Below are 23,311 nucleotides of genomic sequence, written 5' to 3' on the forward strand. Positions count from 1 at the left end.
ACAGAAACTAGAGTCTGTATCTAAATATGCAAATAATCACTATCTTTATTATGGTTTCAACCAGATATCTTAGATTTGCACATCTGTAAACATTGGGGTATTCAAAATCTGATTCCATATCTGCACTCTCAGCTTTAGTGAACATATCACTCACTTTTTTTATTTCATGCCAGGAATAATGGGCCTGATCCAAAGCCCATTGAAGTGACTGGAAAGATTTCAGTGGGTTTTGCACCAACGTGAGCTATAAAACTTGGACACAAATGAATTCTTAAAGATGGAATGGACTGTCTGAATTCCTTTTTCTGATATCACATTAAGCCATAAGGCCATTTCAATGTAGTTTACTGTTTGAAAGTCAAAAGTTTGTTTGCAGATAATTAGTTCATTAAAACAGAGCACTGTTCAGAAGAATGAGGATTACCATGAGCCTGCTTTGTTCAAAGAACTCTTCTCTTTTTCCCTAACCTCCAGAATGTCGAAGAAGGAAGCCCAGCTTATCAAGCGGGCCTAAAGGCTGGGGATCTGATCACACATATCAATGGAGAGCCAGTTCATGGTCTTGTTCACACTGAAGTCATAGAGCTGTTGTTAAAGGTACAATATTACTTTTTTAGACGAGCATTGTATCTTAGTTCATATTTTACACCCTACCTGTCTGGTTTACGTATCCCTTTCCTTCAAAGTTCAGTTATCAGAAAATTTATTTTATACTTGAACAGATCCTAAACTGATAGCTGGACAGATTTGGAAAGAAGCCACTGAATCCATAAGCACAACCAAGCCTTTCATTTCTGGGCTAGTGCTTGACACTGCTATTGATGTAGCAGGTAGCTAGGAGTACATTCAGGATACTGACATGTCCACATTAAGCATCCCATTCTCCTTCCAAAAGTGAAGATAACATTTAGTGGAGAAATAGGAAAGCATATTTCCTTTAATGTCATTAATTACGCTTTATGCCCATTTTAAAATGGAATCCATGTGGACAGACACTTGAACATTTATACAGCTCCATTGGGGTTCTGCAAGGGCAGACCAGGACTTGCCTTATTAGATCATTTTATATTTGTTTTTCCTTAGAGGCTTTACAGAGTTTTTCAGAGTTCAATATTCTCTTACACATTGCTTCACTGTAGCTCATTATATTGCAGCTCTTCTATAATATTTGCAGCACAGACTAAAAGTAGGTCAGCATTATTTTAGACAGCAGTACATTTGCTTCCTACGTTATTAACAATTTCATGCTGGTGTATGAACAACTTCATCCGTCGAAATGAATAGTCAGTCATAAAAGTGGATTAGGAAGCCACACATGTGTAACAAAATATAGAGATGATAAAAAAGGTCAAAAATATATATTTTGCTCAGAAATAAATTTTTCTCCTCTCTGAAACCAGAGGAACTCTGAAATTAATAAATTATGTGAGAAGGATATGTTATAGAACATTCAGTGGTTAAATAATTTTAGGCAGCCAGTTGCCTATTGTAGGTTTCTTCACTGTTCTTTGGATGTGTGTTCCTTGTCTAAAGAATTAATGTAAATTTGAGTTTTTATTAGCCAAAGTAGTATTTTTTAAAGCTCATAAGAACTTACAGAAAGGAAAGAAAAAATGATTAGCTGATGGTATTTACAATATTCATAAGAGTAAATTCAGCATGCGATGATGCAGTTCATCCAAAAACCAGACCTGGAATTAATTGATTTGATTTATCATCACAGTCTTGTTACAAAGGAAGACTTTATCCTGATGCTATACTATTCTTGTCGAGTGGTTTTGTTATTAACATAGAACTATAGGTATTTATTTATTTTTCAGTCAGGCTTATATGCAAATAGAATTTTGGGACAGCCCATGGCAGTTCAGTTAAACAATTCCGAGAAGCTTTTAGCTTAAAATAACTAAGTCATCACTTGTGTAAACAACAAACATGTATAAATGTCTTTGCTGCTACTTGTTTGAGGCTGGCATTGAGGTGGGCTCTCCAGCTCAGCTTCACAGTTGCAATAACTGGTTTCTTGAGAGAGAGAGTGTGTGTTCACTGAAGTAGTTCGCTCAAGATATAATGACTGTAATTCCTGTAGTGGGAAAATAGGTGTGGGAGGAGAGTCTATTAAATTCTTTCACAATTTGCAATTTTGGCCAACCCATGGTCTCCTTTTAACTAATTAAAATAATTGAAAATCTACACTAGTCCTGAAAATTATGGGTCTGGGCATGAAGGAAATTTTTAAACTTTGAGTCCCTTACAATGTGACCACCTTCACAAAAGCTTGACTGAGAATTGTTTGTGCTCATGTTTAATAGCAGGCACCTGATTTGAATGTGTAAGTGGTGAATACAGTAACCTGCCAATTTGTGTGTATTTTGGTTCCTTGTGACTAGTCCCTACAACATGATTGATTCATAAGTATATAGAGTGCTTGCATACGTTGTCAGCTCCTACTCCCAAGTTGGAGTTGTGTTTTGCTGCATTTGCAGTGTAATGGAACTTCCAATTTACAGGACAGTGGTTCTGTATTACTCACTCCAAAACATTCTAATCGTTTTGGCAGAGTGGAAACAAAGTGTCAATTACTACAACCCCCTTCGAGAACACTTCAATCAAAACAGGCCCGGCCAGGAGGAATAGCTACAGGAGTCGAATGGTTAGACGCAGTAAGAAAACCAAAAAGAAAGAGAGCCTAGAAAGGTGAGTGGTAGTTTTGTTTTATGACAAATATATTGCTTTTTCATGTGTGTGTAGGGATGTGATAATGTATGTATAACCACATCTAAAAAACATCCTGTTACACCATTGCTTTTTCTTTGACCTCCCACAGTCATCTTTTTACCTTCATCCATGGTAACCCATGCTCATGAAACATCCTCCCCATCCTATCATGCCAGGATGCCTCCCACTTTATCCTTATTTAAATCCCTCCTGAAGATGCACTGTTGCTGCAAGGCACAGAAATAGAAATGAGAGAGTGAATAACTGTGGTTGCCCCCTCTTTTGGGTCTTCCAGTGCATCTTTGTTTTAAATAACCTCTCTGAGACTAGAGTTGTCTTGTGTATCTTTTACAGCTCCAAACATATTGCTGGTTGTGAAGGGACATGCCCTCATCCTGGCAGAGAGGAGACTAGCAAACTCCTCTGGGCCTGTTCAGTACCAATGAGATGCTCCTGCAAGGCCTCTTCTACCTGGGGCAGGAGTGGGTGGGTGGTATAGAACTTCAAAGGAAAAATCTGCCACAGGAAGGGGCGGTCAACAGGAAGAGGGTTGCCCTGGCTCAGATAACAGAGACAGGCTTGCCGAGAGGTAGACAGCAACAAGCCTCACCTCTCCAGCCCCAGAGCAATGTGCCTATGAGGAGGTGCTGGAAGGAGACCCCATTTGAAGTAAGCCCAAAGAGCTGATCCAGGAAGACTGCCTGAGTTCCAGGTCACCCTTACTTCCCTTTATATTCCCATGGACTCCGCTCTCCCATAAGGGAGGAAAGAGGGGAGAGGTCTGGTCTTTTTGTTTGTTTGCTCCAAGAACCCCCTTCGGCATCTGCCGGGGTGGGGTAGAAGGGAGAGGAAGACAGTATAAGGACTGGAAGAGGGGGCTGGGACTCCTGCCCCACACAGATGGTGGAGAATGCAGTCATAACCACACCTAATACAAGGGGTTTTAAAAAAGCCTTAGAGGAGATAGCACTCGGCTGCTCCGTGCAAGATGGAACTGGAGCGGTGGTATAAGTGGTTAGAGATGTGGCGGCAACAAGCTGCCCAGCAACAGCGATTCCAACTGCAGTTGATGCAGCAGTGGGACACCCAGTAGAAAATATAGACCATACAACAACAGCAGCTGCTGAGGAAACTGTTGGCCCAGCAACAGCAGTATCAAAAGGAGATGGTGTCATCTCTATGCCCCAAGGGAGTCCCAGCAGGCCATGCAAGGGTGTTCCCCTGCCAGTACCAGTGAAGCTAACCAAGATGGAGCCAGACGATGACCCTGAAGCCTTGCTAGTTACATTCCAGAGGGTGGTGCTAGCAGTGGCCCCCCAGAACAATGGGCTCTGATCCTGTCCCCATACTTGATGAGTCTGGCCCAGGCAGCCTTTTGTAATCTGGATTTAGAGAGGGCAATAGACTACAAACAAGTAAAGGCCACCATTTTGGACTACTTGGGTATTTCCAAGGAGACCCACCATCAATGGTTTAAAACAGAGAGCTACCCTGTGGGGGTGAGACCCCAGACAGTGGCACAATGGTTAAGAGAACACTATTGAAAGTGGCTTCATCCTGCCTGAGTTCCAGGTCACTCTTACCTCCCTGTATTTTCCCACAGACTCCCCTCTCTCATAAGGGAGGAAAGAGGGGAGAGGACTTTTGTTTGTTTGCTACAAGAACCCCCTTGGGCGTCAGCCAGGGTTGGGGAGACAGTGTGAGGGGCTGGAGGGCACCCTTCCCACCCCGCCCCCCCTTACTGGCACTAAACAATTCCATAAATTTTGGTATGGTCTTAAACTAAGGAAACAAAGGAATAATGTACCAGATTTTACACTCATTTATTTGTAACTCAAACTTTCTTTGGAAGTGTAGTGAGTAATTTTTAGAGATGATAGATTGTGGTCGTGTTTTCTATCCCATCTGTCTGCAATTCATCCTGTTTTCTAAAGCCTTAGCAGTTCTACAATTTTGTACAATTCACTTTTGGGGAGGTAACGGGGATGTTATTAAAAGCCAGCATTAAGAGCTCCTGCTGGGATGATGATTTGTGCAGCGTCTCTCCTGATGAATTCTGTACCATTCTCACACTAGGAGGAGGTCTCTCTTCAAAAAGCTAGCCAAGCAGCCCTCTCCCCTTCTTCACACGAGCCGAAGTTTCTCCTGCCTGAACCGATCCCTTTCATCAGGAGAGAGCTTGCCTGGCTCCCCAACTCACAGCTTGTCTCCCAGGTCTCCTACCCCAAGCTACCGCTCCACTCCTGATTTCCCATCCGGTGAGTTGTTAGGGAGAAAATTAAGGGAAATGGAAGTATGTGCCACCTTCATGAAGCTAAGTCTGTACTGAATTCCAACTGAGAATAGTCAGCTATGTGAAATCCAAGACACTTTGAATAGTTTGATTTCATTTGGATTAAGAAAAACCATGAAACTAAGTCAAAGATTTTAGTATGCCACAGAAGCACTTAAAAGGAAACTGTGTGGTACGTTTGTGTACAAAATTTTATTATTGTTCGGTTTTTTAAAATCTAAAATTAATAGAAAATAAAACGTAATGAATGCATAAATCATGTCTAGAAACTACCTCTGAAAAAATTAAAACTAGTTGAGAGAATATTACTAATAAAGGAATGAAAATTACATTGGAAAAAGCATGGTTAGATCATGAGACCAGTGTGTGGGGTATAATAAATGTGGACTACCATTGGAAAGATGGATGGGCATAGAGATACAGTAGACTTTAAATGTCACATCATTCTGATTTCTAGATTTTCCCCTGCCCCAGCCCCACTTTAGTTCTCTCATGATTTTAGCAACTGTAAAAATGAGTGGTGGTGTTGCTTACTATCCATTGCTGAAGGTGTAAACCATCTGAAAGCTTGGAACTTTTCTTTGAAATGGCAGAAAATAATTGCTAATTTAAATATAAGGGAAAAAACATGTTTATAAGAGTAATGTTATTTTATAGTCCAGTAACTTACAGCCTACCAAACCATGGAATGCTTTGGCAGATAGAACAAATGCTTATCAGTACATTTTTTGTGTGCTGCATCCGTGTTAGTTGTTAGAGACAAGAGCTGAAGAACTTTCCTAGTTTTATATTTTTCTTTTTTAGGTACCAATTCCTCCCAGAGCAGCTCGCCTAGCTCAAGTGCACCCAATTCTCCAGCTGGCTCAGGTCACATAAGACCCAGTACTCTTCATGGGTTGGGTCCAAAGCTTGGTGGACAAAGATACCGGTCAGGAAGACGCAAGTCAGCTGGCAGCATTCCTCTCTCCCCTTTGGCACGAACACCTTCTCCAACACCCCAGCCACCATCCCCTCAACGATCTCCATCACCTTTACTGGGGCATTCAATTGGAAATTCAAAAATAGTTCAGGCATTCCCTAGCAAGATGCACTCCCCTCCAACTATTGTAAGACATATAGTGAGGCCAAAGAGTGCCGAGCCACCCAGGTCTCCACTGCTAAAGAGGGTCCAGTCTGAAGAGAAACTTGCGCCTTCTTATGGTTGTGACAAGAAACACTTATGTTCACGCAAACACAGCCTGGAAGTGACTCAAGAAGAGGTGAATAGGGAATTGTCCCAAAGAGAAATAACTCTTCAGAGCCTGGAGGAGAACGTGTGTGATGTGCCATCACTCACCCGAGTCAGGCCTGCAGAGCAAGGCTGCCTGAAACGCCCTGTCTGCAGAAAGTTGGGTAGGCAAGAGTCCGTTGATGAGCTGGATCGAGAGAAATTAAAGGTCAAGATAGTTATGAAAAAGCAAGATCTTGCTGAGAAACAAGATTGTCTGCAGAAAGCAAGCACTATACATGAGCCTTGTGGTGAATCAGAAAATCCTGCTACCTTAAGACTGGAAGAAAGAGACAAAAAAACATTTCAGAAGGCTTTGGAAAGATCAAATCACTTTGAAACTAAAATTACTGCTCTGGAGACTCCGTCAGTAGGTGGCATACTCAAAGACACCCTTCACAAGAATGCAAACATGAGACCAAATGACTCCGTTCCTTTAGATACACACATGCCATGTCATGGGCCTCCTCTTCATGAACTCAGTCATCTCTCTTATGACTTCAAAAGAATTTCCCCTCCATGTACATTGCAAGATGTGCTACCTCACTCATCTGACAGGCTGCTAAATGGAAAGGGAGAAAACACAGATAAAAATGCACCAACTAAAGAATTTGTCAAATTTGAAAGAATAGATGGTAAGCTTGCAAATATTGATTATCTCAGAAAGAAAATGTCCTTTGAAGAAAAAGATGATAGTCTCTGTCCAGTGTTAAAGCCCAAACTGACATCAAATGTTCATGAATGCCTTCAACTTAACACAGTCAGACCCATCAATATACAGCAGGATTCCACTACAGTTGCTGATAGCAGAGCATTTATTAGTAGTGCACATGCTGCTCAGATTAGCTCAGTTTCTTTTGTTCCTCTCAAAGCCTTGAATGGCCGAGTGGAAACTGGTGTGGAAAAATCAGCCCTGATTTCTACTGAGTCTCCTGTCAGAAAAAGTCCATCCGAGTATAAACTAGAAGGGAGATCGGTTTCTTGTTTGAAACCAATTGAAGGCACTTTAGACATTGCCTTACTGTCTGGGCCACAGGCTTCAAAGACAGAACTGCCTTCATGCCTGCTACCAGAAAGTCAAAACACCAGCAATGATGTGGGTTCCTCCATGCCTCTGGCATCTCAGTGCAATGGTGTAAAGGAGGAGACATCCTGTCAGAAAGAGGTGGTGTCACCCCGTTCAAAGTCTAATAAATCTAATCTACTAGAGCCCCAATTTTCACAGTCAAGCAACAGTTTTCAAAATGCACCAGCAACCCCTGTGACCTCTGAACTAGAAACAGGGAAAAAGATTTCCAGCCCAGCTGCTACATGCAACATTTCTGTCAGAGAAGTTGATCAAAAGAGAGAGGCTTCCCATTCAAAACAGAAGGACCATGCAACTGAGGCAAAATTACACACTGTCCAAAATCAGTGTCTCCACACTGCCCTGGCGTCTGCCACACCTTCCACAGCCCCAGGCACACCTGAAAAAACTGCAGGAAAAGAGAGGCAAATCCAAAAGGAGTTGCCTGTCAAGTACCCAGAGGCACAAAGAAATTACGAATCTTTCCCTGCGAAGGCCGAGGGGATCAGAGATTCATCTGTGAAGAAATCTACCCCAGATGCTTTTAAAACAAGCAACTCCAAAACCATTCAGAGAAACTCTGCTGACTTTGCCATTCCCCTTCAAACACATGGAACAATGAAAGTGCAGGCAGCTGGCTCTAAGGTAGAGTCTAAAGATGGCAAAGATCTACCAAAACAATTTGCCAAAGATGACATTACCCCTGCTGGTACTTCTGTAGAGAGGGACATGAACAAGCAGAAAGTGATGGACTCAAAGAATGAAATGTCTTTGCCCAAAAGGCCTGTACAACAATCAGTAGAGTCTAATACTAAAAATGAGAAATCACTTGTGTGTTCCAGTGTGCAGAAGGACAACTCCAAAGATTTGAGAAAGAAAGATCAGAAACAGTCCAGCAATATACAGCTTCAAACTACGGAGAGAGAGCTACCCAACCTGATTACTAGGCAGCAATTTAGCTCTTCAGGTTCCCCTTCTGTAAGAGAAATTGTATACAGAAACTGTGTAATAGATGCTCATGTGCATTTAGGTGTTCAAGAGCAAGTCAAAGCTGGTTCAGCCTGCATGGAAAGCAGTAACAATAAATCCAGGCAAATAACTGAAACTTGTTCCTCTAAATCTAAGCACTGTGACAAATTCACATTTGCACAAAAACAGTACACTGCAAACATAAAAGAAAAAGAAACAGTTATTCAACCCTCTGCTGGCTCTCGGAAAGATGGGAAACATGCCAATAAAAATGTGCAGGATTCTCTGGCTTTTGTTCCATTTTCTCAGAGAAAACTAAGCAATGAGCATGTTCAGGTAGAAAAGCCTCTGGGTCTGGAACGTGGGTCAGCACCTTCAATCCAAATCAATAGCAGCACTCCTGAAACCAAACCTAAATCCTCTTGTAACGGCCATGCACCAGCAGGCCCAGAAAACTCCAAGCATTTTCTAAGTCAGGAAACAGCAAGCTTCAGTGAGACTGCTGATCAAAAGCAACTCTATGTAAGTGAAAAGCAAAACATGCCTCCAAAGTTTTCCACTGTGAAAGACTGTCTCTTATTGAACAAACTGGCAGACAAGGGCCCCAGTAATCAGGCCATCACTGCAGACAAAAGACCTGAAGGACAAAAATGCACTGAAGCACTTTATGTTCAGAATGACAATGGGAAATTGGAGCCCAGACTTTTCCTTAACTGTGACAGGGGGAAAGTAGCAGAAAAGGCAGCCATAGTTAGCAAAGGCTCTCCAGATTCAAAAGGGAAGGGACAAGTTAATCAAAAACAGTTAACAGATGCGAACAAGCAGATTACAGCAAAGCTTTTATCAGCTTCCACTGTGCAGAGTTCATGTCATTCAGCTGTAACTCCATCAAAGCAGCTGATTTGTCCACCCAACTTCCTGGAATGTAGGCAAGAAGCATCTCGTTTGTCTTCAGCAAACAATGATGTGTCTTCAACCAAGGTTAAAACAGGCTCACCAGAGCTTCCTGTCACCAGCTGCAAGGAACTGGAAAAGCAAGCCACCTCTTCTACAGGGGATGGTAAAAGAGAAATCACAAAGAGCGTTTCACTGTTGACCTTGCATAGCTCTGCTGTCCCAGTAGAAGCCCTTCATCCTGCTTCAAACCTTGGGAGTAAACCTGGAAATCAAGAAGAGCCTCTTTCTGCAATCAACACTGTGGATGTAAAGGGAAAAGACGCCATTCAAGCTCAGCCTCCTGCTGCAAAAAAACAGAATGTAGGTAAAGATTTACCCAGGTCAGTAACCACCCCTGATGGTCCTAATGCACTTTCATCTGATAAAGACTCAGTGCGGCAGAGGCGAGGAAAGGATGCTTCACGGAGCAGTCCTCACAAAAAGTCCTCTCAATAGCAGTAACTTGGCGGATATGACTTAGACTTTAACTGAAAATTGTTTGTGACTTGACTACCTTCTGAAACCAGCACTGTGTGGTATCTTTACACAGCAAAGCTTTCATGCCACTCCAGGAGGGGGCAGCATGTACAAAGAGAGGACCTTTTTCAAAATGCCTTCCCAAATGTAACCGGTAAAACTGTTACCATAGAGTATTTGTATAAAAGTACCTTTACAGTTGAGAGTTGTTGAGAAAAAGATTTTCTCTGTAAATATCTCATGACGTGTTTGGTTTTGAATGTAGCATATATACGTTGCTGCTGATTGCATTGTTTACTATTACCTTTTCTTTAGAGAAAGTTGCTTTGCCACTTATATGCCATACTCAAATATGAAGCAGAATTACTGAAACTCAGACCTCGGATAAACACATACAAATATGGTCTGATTTAAAGGGAAAGAAAATAAGCCACATTTTTACTTGTTAATTCTATATAGTGTTAAAAACAATAGAAAAAATATGGTGGCTTATTGTGAGTTTTTATGTATATTTTAAATAACCATAGATTTTGATAGTACTGTATCTGGCTAACTGCTTCACCGGATCGAATGTAAGACCTAACCGAATCTCCCCAATGCACAGTCCGCCCCTCATTTAGAATAGGCATAGTTACAGTGAAGGGCAAAGCCTCCGTTAACACTACACCCAGTTGAGTAGCATTATCTGGTGAAACAGATGTTCTCATCTTGTCTTTAGGGAGGCTACCTGGGACCTTTGCTTCAGACAAGGCTGAAACTGCAAGCACGTGTGCTTAGTTTCTGCTGCAATCCTGTCTTGGCTCCCTTTTAGCTCTTTTAAATTCAGGCCTTTATAGAGGTGAGGCACAAGTAGAAGCAAATGACTTGCAGTACTATTCCTATCCCTGTTTTTTAATGAATTTAAAGAATATCAATTATCATGGTATGTAGGTTTGAGTAACTAGCTTCGTGCAGTTTAGCTTTTTTCTCTTTTATATGACAAGTCTGGTAAAAAGGAAAAAAGTGATTTCAGTATCATATCTTCACAAAAGATCAGGACATCTGATACATTTTAATACATAGCTGCGGCCTTATGTTGTAGAGTAAACTTGCTGTTTTTAGCAAGTAATCCCTGGGTTTCACATTCATTTCTAAATGCATTGAGTAGCTCCGGGCATTTCATAACATGATCTCTTTATTTGTATGCAAAAAAAAAAAAAAAAAAAGTAAATACTGTAATTTAAAAAAGCAGCATTTTTGTAACTAAGGGACGTGTTGGAGCTATTTGGTGCTAGAATGTGACTGTCCTTATTACTTTTGCTAAGCTTTATTTAAATTTTGTATACTGTGGAACATGTTGAATTTGTCTGATTGTTTTAGTGCGGAGGTATTTGGTTTGTTTTGAAGGACAAAAGGTAAAGTTTGAAATATGTACAGGAGCACTACAGAAATATCCACACAGATGAGTATTTTAAAATAACTGGTATTAATAAGATGGTATTTTTGCTTATTTGTGTTAAATATCCATATAAGAGCCAATCTACTATCAGTTTCCTCTGGAATTTCTTTCTCTTTCTAGAGCTATACAATTTTTCCTCAAAGCACAGTGTAATTTAGGCTTGGAGATTTGTAAGGCACCTACTGGTGTGTTAATTTTCCACCCCCACTGGTTAGTTGGGTTTAGATTCATTCCAATTAAAGATAAAATTGCCAGCAAGTCCTCCTAATTTTTCACACTGCGCTATTACATTCATTTCTTTTTCTATGCGCTCACACGATACAATTGGAGAAAATAGTTTTGAAAAATTTTGAAGAGAAAATGGTCTCAGCATTTACAGTATATATCTGTGCTTTGGCGGTTGTTTATAACCAAACACTAATGCACTTAGGTATCATGACATTTCTGGCTGGGAGGTATTTCCTAGTTTACAGTCTTTTGCATTTTTAAACTGTCCTCTTGTTTCCTTTAAAACACACCTAGCTATTTGTTTACAAATGTATCTTTTATGTATATTTTGTATAGTGCATTATCACTTCTGCCCAATAAGGGTTGTTGGTTTTTTGTTTTGTTTGTTTGGGGGTTTGTTGTTGTTGGGTTTTTTTGTTGCATTTTGGAAGCGTAACAGTGCTCAAGCTCGTGTTCGCGTAGTACCTGTTGTTGGTGTTTACCTTACCAGTGAGCTGTTAGAGATCCTTTCACCTGTGTACTAGATGGTCTGTCTTTGTGTGATTGTTGGTTATGACGTGCTCCTTTGTAGACTTCCTGCTGTAGATTTATCAGCTTACAAAACCAGTTTGTTAGGGTCTGTGCAATAAAGTGTTTGCAGTCTTATTTTCTTTAAGAAACTACCTATGGATGTCATAATTGTTGTATATTGAACAAAAATATTTATACTTATGCAGTTGCATAAAACTGAAATAAAAATTGAGCATGAAAAGATAGTCATTAGATTTCTTTAATCCCGTTTTTGCCCATTACTCAATGCAGTTCTGTACTACGTTGCATTTACATGTGATTCGATGGCACATGCTCTAACTTATTAAGTTCTGGTATGATCTAAATGTGTTTGTTAGTTTTTTCTTATCACCAAGCCAGTTTTAGAACAGGCTAACCAAATATTTTGCGTGGGGCAGCATGCTCTAGCGCAGGGGTTCTCAAACTGCGGGTCAGGACCCTTCAAGGGGTCATGAGGTTATTATGTGGGGGATCATGAGCTGTCAGCCTCCACCACAAAACCGCTTTATTTATTTATAATAGTGTTAAATATATAAAAAAAGTGTTTTTAATTTATAAGGGGGGGTCACACTCAGAGACTTGCTATGTGAAAAGGGTCACCAGTACAAAAGTTTGAGAATCACTGGTCTAGTGGTTAGAGAAGGGGATTAGGATTCAGTTTCTCTGGGTGCTCTCCCTAACTCTGCCGCTGACATGCCATGTGAGCTGGGGCTGGTTAGGTAACCACTCTGCCTCAGTTTTCTCATCTGTGAAGTGTGACACTCTCATGAATTAATTGCAAGAGATGTGATTTCTAAGTAAAATTAGTCTGACTCGTGATCTCGTGATAAATTTCTCAAATGTCAGGATTTCTTTCCCTCCCGCTCTCAGCCATCCCTGGGTCTGACAGTGGGAGCCCCTCCTCGTGGGACGTATGACTGAATTACTGTACTGTATCTGGACCCAAGATCTTCATAGTCCAGTGTCCTGTCTCTTGACAGTGGCCAGGAACAGATGCTTCAATTGAAGGTGTAAGAACCCTCCACTGCATACATGTGGTATATGTTCTCATCTGATAGAGACTGGAGAAAGCCCTGAAGCACAAGTTTCAATATCCCTTCCAAAATGTTGTTGTCTTTAATTACAGTAACTCTGGATATACCTGATGTCTGTGTAAATATGCAATCCCTCTTTGAATCTTAAGTTCTTGGCCTCAACAATTTCCTGTGGCAGCGTGTGCCACGGCTGAATCATAGGCTGTGTGCAGAAGTATTCTCTTGTGTTGTTTATTGAGCTTCCCATCTTTTAATTTCATTGAATGTCCCCTGATTCTTTTATTATGAGAGTGAGAACATTAGTAGAGGGACTGAGGGGGCTGTGAGCCATGCGGGAGCATCCTTAGCATTCCTGGCCCCTTAGGGCGAGAGAGAGAGAGAAGGGTACTTTTTGTAGGAGAAGGGGGAAGCGGGTGGGGCTCCTGCTGGGCTGAGTCCTTAGCCTGGGAGTGATTGAGTCCTGTCCAGCCCCTCAGTAAAGGGCATTACGGAAAAGGGTACACTGATCTTTATTGCTCCAAGGAGGGTGGTTCATTGAGACAGTGATAGTCTCCAGATTTGGACACTACCTAGCAGGGGGATGACTTGAACACAGCTGATCATCAGTTGTTAGGAAATGCCTGACCTCATTATTGCTGCTATTAACAAGTCAAAACTGCATTGTTTCCTCAGTTATTTCCCCCCTACAAAACCAGGTGTCAGTGTCATTACAGCGATACAATTACTGGTTAAACAAGGACTGTACAAAATACATAGGAAGACAGTCGCTGATCTACAGCTCTTTGACAAATCTGCCAAGTGTCCAGCATCTTGCTTGACACACGTGTAGGCCACCCCTTGGATGACCAGATAGCAAGTCTGAAAAATCGGGGTGGTGGTGTAATAGTCTTATATAAGACAAAGCCCCTAATATTGGAATGGTCACCCATGACCTACACTAAATGCTATGCTGGACTCTGAGCAAGCAGAAGGGTAGAAGCTGCCGGTCTGACTTGTCGCCACCATGGGTGGTGATTGCACCTGCCAAGCAGGCTGCTCTCTGCCTCTCCCAGTATTGTCTCCAGCGCCCCTAGCTAGCAGAGAGGAGGAGGAGGGGTCCGTAGAATGTCAGATGAGAAGCTGGAGGAAGGAGAGTGGGAATCATAGGTTACTGCTCACAAAAGAAATTATGAGAGTTGGCAACACAAGTGAAGTGACCTGAGTTATAGGCTCTCCTTCCTCCCTGTGACAGGTTCCCCCCAGGGTGCCACCTGGAAGTGGGGTACCACTGAGCCCCCCGACCCAGCAGCCTGGGCTCCCTTCTACACTGTACTGCTCTGACAAGCTTACAAAACCTGCAGGCTTCAGCCTGCACTTTCACCAGCATACATGTAGGTAGGGACATACCCAGCTGCAGTACACACAGGCAGGCTCTTTAACCAGCCCCTGCATGGGAAGGCTTCAGCTAGGGCACCTCCCAATTCCTAAGGCACGCACCCCCTCTGCAATGTAAACACAAAATTATACCGTCCTGTGCTGCACAGGGAACTGTATGGCATAAGCTCACAAAATTTACCCCCTCCCTCAATGTGGAGAGGAATATGCAACAGGTTTGTCCCCCTGAGTTATTTCCACGCACTGGTTTTAGATAAAGCAAAAATAAGTTTATTAACTACAGAAGATAGATTTTAAATGATTATAAGGGACAGCAAACAGATCAAAGCAGATTACCTAACAAATAAACAAAAATACACAAACTAATCTTAATATACTAAATAGACTGATAATGAATAGCAGATTCTCACCCAAAGTGATGATATAAGCAGACTGCAGATTCTTAAGGGGCAAGCTGCACTTGCTTACCCATCGGAATCCCCAGGTGTTCCATTCAGAGGCTAAAAATCCCTTTAGCCATGGTGAGAGCCCTTTGTTTCAAATTTTGGTTCCCACACCAGTCAGTGGAAAAATACTGACATCCCAAGATGGAGTTCAGCACCAGGGGAACTGGTCACTCGTCCCTGTAGTGTCACAGTAGCCATAACTCGGAGGCTGTCTGTAGCCTCAGGAAGGCTCCCCAGGTGGGAGATAAGCTTCTCCTAAGGCCTGTTGTTTCTTTTTAATGGCTCGTTAACCTGAATTGGCCCTTCCCAGTCAGCCATCTAGACTGAGAGCATTTTGCCTAGTGGGAGTTGCCCAGGTGTAACAACATTTTGAAATACTGAAAAATAGTCAATCTTCATAACTTTGGATACAAAAATGATACATGCATACAAATAGGATAATTATATTCCACAAACCATAACCTTTCCAATGACATCTCACATGACTTATCTTGCATAAAATACATCATACTCATATCATAATAATATCACTGTGAAGAATATTGGGGTGCAGTGCCACACTCCCCACACCTGCCCCCAACTGCTCAGGGGAGCTCTGGAAAAGTGTGAAAGGGAAATTAGCCTCTATTCAATGCTTTTCACCAGCACCAAATGCACACAGTGTTTTCAAAACAGGTACTTAGCACAGGTGCTGGCTTCCTCAAGGCCCTGGGGTTCTCAAGCCCCCACTCTGCCCCGCCTCTTCCCACCCAGTTCTGTCCTCTCCCCCAAGTGCACCACCCCCCTGCTTCTCCCACTTCTCCTTCCCCCCCAACACCTCCTGCACACCGCGGGACAGCTGATAGTGGTGGGTGGGAGGCACTGGGAGGGAGGGGTAGGAGTTGATTGGTGGGGCCACCAGTGGATCGGAGCCACTGGGGGAAGGGGGAGGATTTGGCTGCCGGTGGGTGCTAAGCACCCACTCATTTTTTTTCCAGACCTGGAGCACCCATGGAGTCAGCGCCTATGGTACTTAGCCCCATATACAAATGATAGATAATAAATTAGTAAAATAATTTGTACAGATGTCACACTGGGAGCTGCAGAGAATTTGGCAGTGATTAAATGAGCAGATAATCTGCCCTAGATAACCAGAAGGAGGGCACGCTGCACGTTTCAACAGGTGCGTAACAGCATTTCTTCCAGGCTGTGGGTACGTTTGCATTGATAAGCTCAGCAGAAGTGTGTTTGAGGGATTTGAATGACGGGAGTCTGATAGGTAACACCAGAATATAGAGGTCAGGTTAAAAGCGGGAGCCTAGATGACAGCACAACAATGACTAGAGAAGGCTTACAGGTACAGCAAGGTGGGAGGCGAGGCTCTGGCAGGGCTAGGGAAGAATAGGAAGAAACAAGGGCAGAAATGCAGGTAGCAATGGTGTGTGATATAGCATCTTTGAAGGTTAGGCATGAAGCTTGTACTTGAATCAGAAGACAAGAGGAAACTAGTGGAGGGATTCAGATGGGAGAGTATCATGGTCTGAGTGGCCGGCCCAGAATCAGAAGTGTGACTGGTCAAGGTGGGTTCAGTCCCAGGCATGGACAAGCTTGGTGATGGAAAGAAAGGGATGAACACACACACACTTTATTTTTAAGTTATTCACTCAAGAAATTGGCCTGCATCTTGCCATGGAGGTCTGCAGTTTGGTTAGAGCATCAGCCTTTTCCTAGCCAAAGATGGGGAAGGAAGAACTTTGCTCTGAGCATTGCTGGTTTTTCAATGTGGAGTAAAGGGAACTGCTACTTTAAATCTAACAATTTACTCCCTAATCTCAGAAACATAACTTGTTAGTTACAAGCAGTTTAGGTTCATTTCCCATCTAAATAATGACTTCAAAAACTACATTGCAAGTCACTGTAAGGTTTGTACTTGTATTGTAATTTTGTTTACATCGGTGAGCTGGGAGACAGGATGGTCCTGAGTTCAAATCCATCAGACATCATTCACCTCAGGCAATTCACTTCATCTCTGTGTGTGTCAGCTCTCCAGCTGTGTTTAAAAAATAAGAGATAAAAGCAAAACCTGACTGAAAACCAACTGCTGCATCAGATCAGAGCTCTACTGGGTAAAATAAATCCTATAAAGAAAGATAAATCCAATGTCACTTTCTGTTGATTTATATCCTCACTAAGTAATCCCCAAAAAACTAAACCTTTAGACTTTGAATTTGCCCGTATATAATCAGTGCTTTGTGCTGCATTGTGTTTATATAAAAATATTCCTTCAGAAGGGGCAGTCCAATCTGTATATTTAGGATTTGTATACCTAGTAATGAGCAACATATGCCGTTCACCTTTATTATTTGTGTAACTTCTAGGTGTGAATGGTGCTTGACAGGCAAATAAAAAGGCAAAGGCCCTGCTCAGAGAGAGTTCACATTCTAAATTAAATAAAAGAGAAAACAAAAATGACAGCAGACCAAGGTGGGATAAAAATAAAAAGAAGTGAGATGGTAACGTGGCGGAGACGTGTATTGTATTGTACTTGGAGAAGCACAGATCTCCCAGAGAGAGCAAATATGTTCATGTGGTAAAGTGGAGAAATTGCTTGCCAGCTCAGCAGGGGTTAAGGAGCGCCTGTGGGCCTAGCTAGCCCCACCTCGTTATACCTGCAGCCAACCCCAGGCCTAGAGTGGGGAGAAGAGAGAGCCTGGGCCAGTTCAGGGTTGACTGGTGAAGAGGCAGGAGCTAGCTGCCTGAAAGGAAGAAGCCAAGGCAGCCCCCAGGGAGCACGTTCTCTCCCCCTGCTTGCAGTGCCCCCTGTTCAGCCCCCCTTGTGTTGACTCTCACAAGGCCCTGGGCTGGGACCCGGTGGAGTGGGAGATCCTAGGTCCCTCTACCCCCCCCCCACTGCCTGAAAGACTGAGGCACCTTGACCCAGGGAAACAAGGGACTGGAAGTTAGGCACACCATCCACTAGGTCACCTGGCCCTCTAAGCATCCTGGTACACTTAATTCTTGTTAAATTATTTTTGCTCATTTTCAGTTTTTTACCTTCTTTGTTGACTTTTTGTTTCTTAGTTGACTTGTAAGTGGTTGAAATTTAGCTCTGCTCATGGCCCTAGGACACTGGGTCAGGTTTCTATAGCTACAAAGGGGTTCACATTGGAGATTTTGTCTCTGGGAGCTGAGCAAGGTTTGAGTCTAAAGTTCCTCTTTCAAGGTGAGGCAGTGTTGCAGAAGGCACGGTGATGCATGCTGGAATAAGAGTGCTGATGCTACAGTTTTGGGTCCCAGGCAGGGTGAGTAGTTGATACTTGCCGAGCTGCAGTTCGACAAATGAGGTATGTCAGCAGAAATGTTTCGGAAACCTTGGCACAATGCTTTCACATGCTGTAATGCTGCTCTGTTCACTTTTGACTCCACTGTTTGTGGATCGCTTTTGTAGCAAGCTGTTGTAGAGAATAAATTATTCGAGATGCATGTTTCTTTCCACTTACATTTTCAAGCAGGCACCTTCATGTTTTCTCCTGCTGCGCCCCCATAAACATCCACAATGTTTTCTCATTGTCCTCCTTCAAATCCCTCCTTAAAATTCTCCTTTGCTGTGATGACTTCAAAAAATGTGACAACGGTTAGGCGGCTGATATGCTAAGACCGCTGCCTGTCGTGCTGGCCAGTATTGTCGTCGTCTTCCTTGTACTCCCCTATTCATAACCATTAACTCTTGTCTTAGACTTGGATTGTAAGGTCTTTGGGGCAGGGACCATCACTGTGTTCTGTGTTTATACAGCCCCTAACATAGTGGTCCATGACTGGGGCTCCTAGGCACTATGGTAATACAAATAAATAATTGCAGAGCTTACTATATTGAACCAATTCTGTTTTGGAAGATGTGCCTTGAATCAGCTAGTGAAAGTTCAGCAGTTTCTGGGTTTTATGTAGCTCGCTTTGCACTGTTCTCAAAGATATGCTGATGTAGGCTTGACAAGTCAGTCAAATCATGTAAATTGACCACCTATTGTTTGGCCACGGTCAAATATTGTTCAATATTCCAGCAAGAATGCCCTGCTGTAGCTGGCGGCCTCCCTTTTTGGTTGCATCATGCTTCTTTCATTTTTCTAGCACTTCATTTCATTGTGTTTCCATTATTGTGAGTTTAAATTACTCAGTTAAATGTTTGTTGTAATTAGCCACAAGTATCTATCTCAGGCTAAGCCTACTGGCAACCATAAAGTCTTACTCTTACTGTTCTAATAAACCAGTGCTGTACAATATTTGACCATTGTTGACATTATTGACCAATGTTTGTCCGGTCAATTGAGCAATTATTTTTCAAATAAGGGGCGGGGGTGAGGTAATATCTTTTATTGGACCAACTTCTGTTGGTAAAGAGACAAGCTTTCGATCTTACACAGAGCTCTTCCTCAGGTCCTGGCTCCAACCACACTGCAAAGAATTATTTGCAGACCAGGCAAATACCCAATCCAGTGTTGATGAGTTTCTTTGCTTAAAGGGGGCTTTGCATAGACATGGTTTGCCCCAAGACGTTTTTCCTGTCTTAGATCACTCTGGGTGCAAGCATCGTTTTGATGGAGGCTGCCTGTTCTGCTGTTTCTGTCTATACAAATACCATATGCATGACAGGGTCAGCTCACTGGGTCACAATACCACATTTTTACATTGGATAGCTTGCCTCTGACAGCAACAACTTGTAATGTATAAAAACAATTGACATTAGTGTGTGGACATGCTATGTTATCATAACCAAGACATGGCAGTGATACACACAGCTGTGGAATGGACAGCAGACATCAAAACTTGCCTACTGTGCAATTTTCAGCATGGCTTTCCTGCTTAAAATAGGGATGCCGGCAGATAATTGTTTATCTAAGTTAAATAGGTTGGGGGCTGTATAATATGTGAGGGAAGTTGTAGGTCAATCTGTGTATGTGAAGTGCAGACATTTTAAAGAGCTAAAAGAATCTCCATTTTGTAGACTTACACGAGCCAAACTTGGTACCTGCTACAAAAGGGAGAGAAGTATTATCAATGTTTTCTCTTCTATCTTGTAAGTCTCGCGAATTGAGTGGAAACTTTCCAACCCAGGGTGATCTTCAATACATTAACTATCTTAGACTTTATAGGGAGAACATTCAAGGAAAAGCCTCTGGGATAATAGCTGAAGTTGACCTGTGTAGAGTGTTCAAAGAAGAACTCGGCTCCCATGCATCGAGTAAATGCAACATTCCATTCATCACAACTGAGAGCCTTTGTTCCATACAGTGTATATACATTTCTGTGGAAAGAGAACAGTGCACAGCTTTAGAGGGGATTGGCTCTTTACAACAGGGTTGAGTTGTTATGGAAGCACTGGTGCAAAAACTTGCATTCTAGCCACAAAGGGCAGACTAATAGACACACCTAGTACTTGTCAGGCTTTGGGCCAAGTATAAATATTAAACTCCTAACTATTGCTGTTTGGATTTAGTAACCTGTGATAAAGTAAAGCAGAAACTCCCTAATTCAACACTATTAAGTAATGCTAAGTCTTTTCTGAACTTTGCAGAGCTTACTAGAAAAGGCCATGCACTAGAAGTACAGACCCCAGTCCCACTACGAAATAGCCATCAGCTCCATGAGCATTAGGGTATCCGAATGCACATGAACGTACTAGGCATCTCATCTCATTTTGCTTACATCCTTTAGTTTCCTTTTCTGCACTTCCACAAAGGGAAATTGTTGGCATTTACCAGCACAGCTGACACAAAGGCTGCCAACAACACTGATCTCCGCCCACCCAGCATCTGGACTAAGAAGTTTTTAAGGTCCTTAGAAGTTTTTAAGGTCAGGCTTGACAAAGCCCTGGCTGGGATGATTTAGTTGGATTGGTCCTGCTCTGGGCAGGGGGTTGGACTAGATGGCCTCCAGAGGTCCCTTCCAACTCTATTATTCTATGATTCTATGAACGTTCAGATACTAAGGTCGGAGAAAACTGAAGTGGTGATATGGCTTTAGTGGAACGTTAGTCCAGCCACTCCCCATTTACAATTTAAGTTAATTATAAATCCTTCCAAGGCTTAGTCTGACTTCTCAATATTATGATGTATTTATATATTCATTTACTAATTAAACTCTCTCTATATTTTTTCAGAGATCAATGCTCCATAAAAGCCAACCCCACCAAAAGGCAATAATCGTGTGAATAAGAATACAGCCATCTTCCCTTTTAAATCAAGAGAAATATAATTACATGTGATAAAATATTCTCTGTCTTTTTAAATGATAATATCTGTAGCTGCAACCCTGTGAGGATTCTGCTTTCAGGCCCTGGGGGCAGGTCTGGCATTTTAACGTTCTGTTTAGTTCTGTTTCTGTGGAGCATGTGATTGGGCTTTCAGGCCTTGTTTTGAAGCCAGAGTAGTTCATACTCCCTGTTAACAAGGGGTGGTGCTGACCAGGTAGGCCAAATATATAGACCAATTACAAGGCATATACTTGAGACAACAGAGGAGTCCAAATGGCAAAATGGATCAAAGAGATGAGAACCAAGGACCAAAGATTTGTTCAGAAAATAGGGGAGACCCAGAGTCCTCGCAGACTTTCATGTTCAAGTCTGTCAGGAGCAGAGGGTGTTTGAACATAACAATGGCCACACTGGGTCAGACCAATGGTCCATCTAGCCCAGTATCCTGTCTACCGACAGTGGCCAATACCAGGTGCTTCAGAGAGAATGAACAGAACAGGCAATCATCAAGTGATCCATCCCCTGGATTTATATGGAGGCATTATGATATCTTCTGTCTTTTTTATCCCTTTCCTAATGATTCCTAACATACTATTAGCTTTTTTGACTGCTGCTTCACATTGAGTGGATGTTTTCAGAGAACTATCCACAATGACTCCAAGATCTTTCTTGAGTGGTAACAGCTCATTTAGACCCCGTCATTTTATATGTATAGTTGGGATTCTGTTTTCTAATGTACATTACTTTGCATTTATCAACATTGAATTTCATCTGCCATTTTGTTGCCCAGTCACCCAGTTTTGTGAGCTCCCTTTATAACTCTTCGTAGTCAGTTTTGGGCTTAACTATCTTGAGTAATTTTGTATTGTCTGCAAATGTTGCCATCTCACTGTTTTACCCCTTTTTCCAGATCATTTATGAATATGTTGAATAGGACTGGGTCCAGTACAGACCCCAGGCTACACCACTATTTACCTCTCTCCATTCTGAAAACTGGCCATTTATTCCTTCCCTTTGTTTCCTGTCTTTTAACCAGTTACAAATCCATGAGAGAAACTTCCCTCTTATCCTATGACTGCTTACTTTGCTTAAGAGCCTTTGGTAAGGGACATTGTCAAAGGCTTTCTGAAAGTCCAGGTACGCTGTATCACCCTTGTCCATATGTTTGTTGACCCCTTAAAAAAATTCTAATAGATTGGTGAGGTATGATTTCTCTTTACAAAAGCCATATTTACTCTTCCCCAACAAATCATGTTCATATATGTGTCTGATAATTCTGTTCTTTACTATAGTTTCAGCCAATTTGCCTGGTACTGAAGTTAGGCTTACTCATCTGTATTTGCTGGGATCACTTCTGGAACCTTTTTCAAAAAATTGGCATCACATTAGCTATCCTCCAGTCATCTGTACAGAAGCTGATTTAAATGATAGGTTACATACCACATATTGGAACCATGCATGTCCCTCCCCTGTCCCCAAAAAATCCTTTTACTTATTAACCTAGCATGCATCTTTTTGCAATGTAGAAAACACATTTTGAAGTTAGGTACCCAATAGAATTTGTAAAAAAAAAAAAAAAAAAAAAAAGTGGCAAATTTACTAATACGTTGGAAAAATAGGTAAAATGCCTGCAATATTTGAAGGGTATTTTAATATATCAAGAGTTGCAAACACACATTCATGATCCTGGACTGAATATCATCTTTTATTCCCTAAGGTCTTCCTTTCTTGTGTGCTAGTTTGTCATTCTTTCTGTGGCCAGGTCTACACTTGAGTTGGAGGTGTAAATTCCAGCTCGGTAGACATATGTGCATCAGCTTTGATCAAGCTAGTGCACTAAAAATAGCAGAGTAGCCTCAATGGTGCAGGAAGCAGGAGAGGCTAGCGGCTCTGAATACAATCCTGCTCTGGACCCTGGGTACTTGAGCAACTATCCCATCCCACTGCCCATGCCACTACAATAGCGCACTGCAGAGCATTGAAATCAAAACTGAGAAGAAAAACTGGGATTGATGGTATCTGGGTACTTTCCCCACCTCTGCCACTGACACATTATGTGACCTGAGGCCAGTTACTTAACCTCTCTGCCTCTGTTCATGCATCTGTCAAGGGGAAGTGAGACTAACCCAACTTCGCAGAGTGCTCTGAGTTCCTCTGACAAAAGGTGCTATGTAAGTGCGACTGATATCTGTGATCATTCAGCTGAGGAGTGGTCCCGGGGAGAAAGGAGAATTTCTAGCTGCTTGAATGGCAAAGTGAGGTTTCGGTGGAGATGGTCCCCACACAGGAATCT

At 42.2% G+C, this 23,311-nt stretch overlaps 1 protein-coding gene across 9 annotated transcripts in view; it reads left to right on the plus strand.

Moving 5' to 3' along the window:
• The window catches only part of MAST4 (microtubule associated serine/threonine kinase family member 4), a 442,775-nt gene extending 430,617 nt beyond the window's left edge, over nucleotides 1–12,158 (plus strand). For all 9 annotated transcript variants that reach the window (XM_074952648.1, XM_074952649.1, XM_074952650.1 and 6 more), the window contains 4 exons: nucleotides 475–597; nucleotides 2,558–2,694; nucleotides 4,792–4,973; nucleotides 5,813–12,158. In XM_074952648.1, the coding sequence (XP_074808749.1) occupies nucleotides 475–597; nucleotides 2,558–2,694; nucleotides 4,792–4,973; nucleotides 5,813–9,702 (4,332 nt within the window). In that variant the 3' untranslated portion in view covers nucleotides 9,703–12,158. The remainder of the gene's footprint in view (nucleotides 1–474; nucleotides 598–2,557; nucleotides 2,695–4,791; nucleotides 4,974–5,812) is intronic.
• Nucleotides 12,159–23,311: the final 11,153 nt, after the last annotated feature.

Source organism: Natator depressus, chromosome 5 (assembly GCF_965152275.1).
Source record: "Natator depressus isolate rNatDep1 chromosome 5, rNatDep2.hap1, whole genome shotgun sequence".
Lineage (NCBI taxonomy): Eukaryota > Metazoa > Chordata > Testudines > Cheloniidae > Natator > Natator depressus.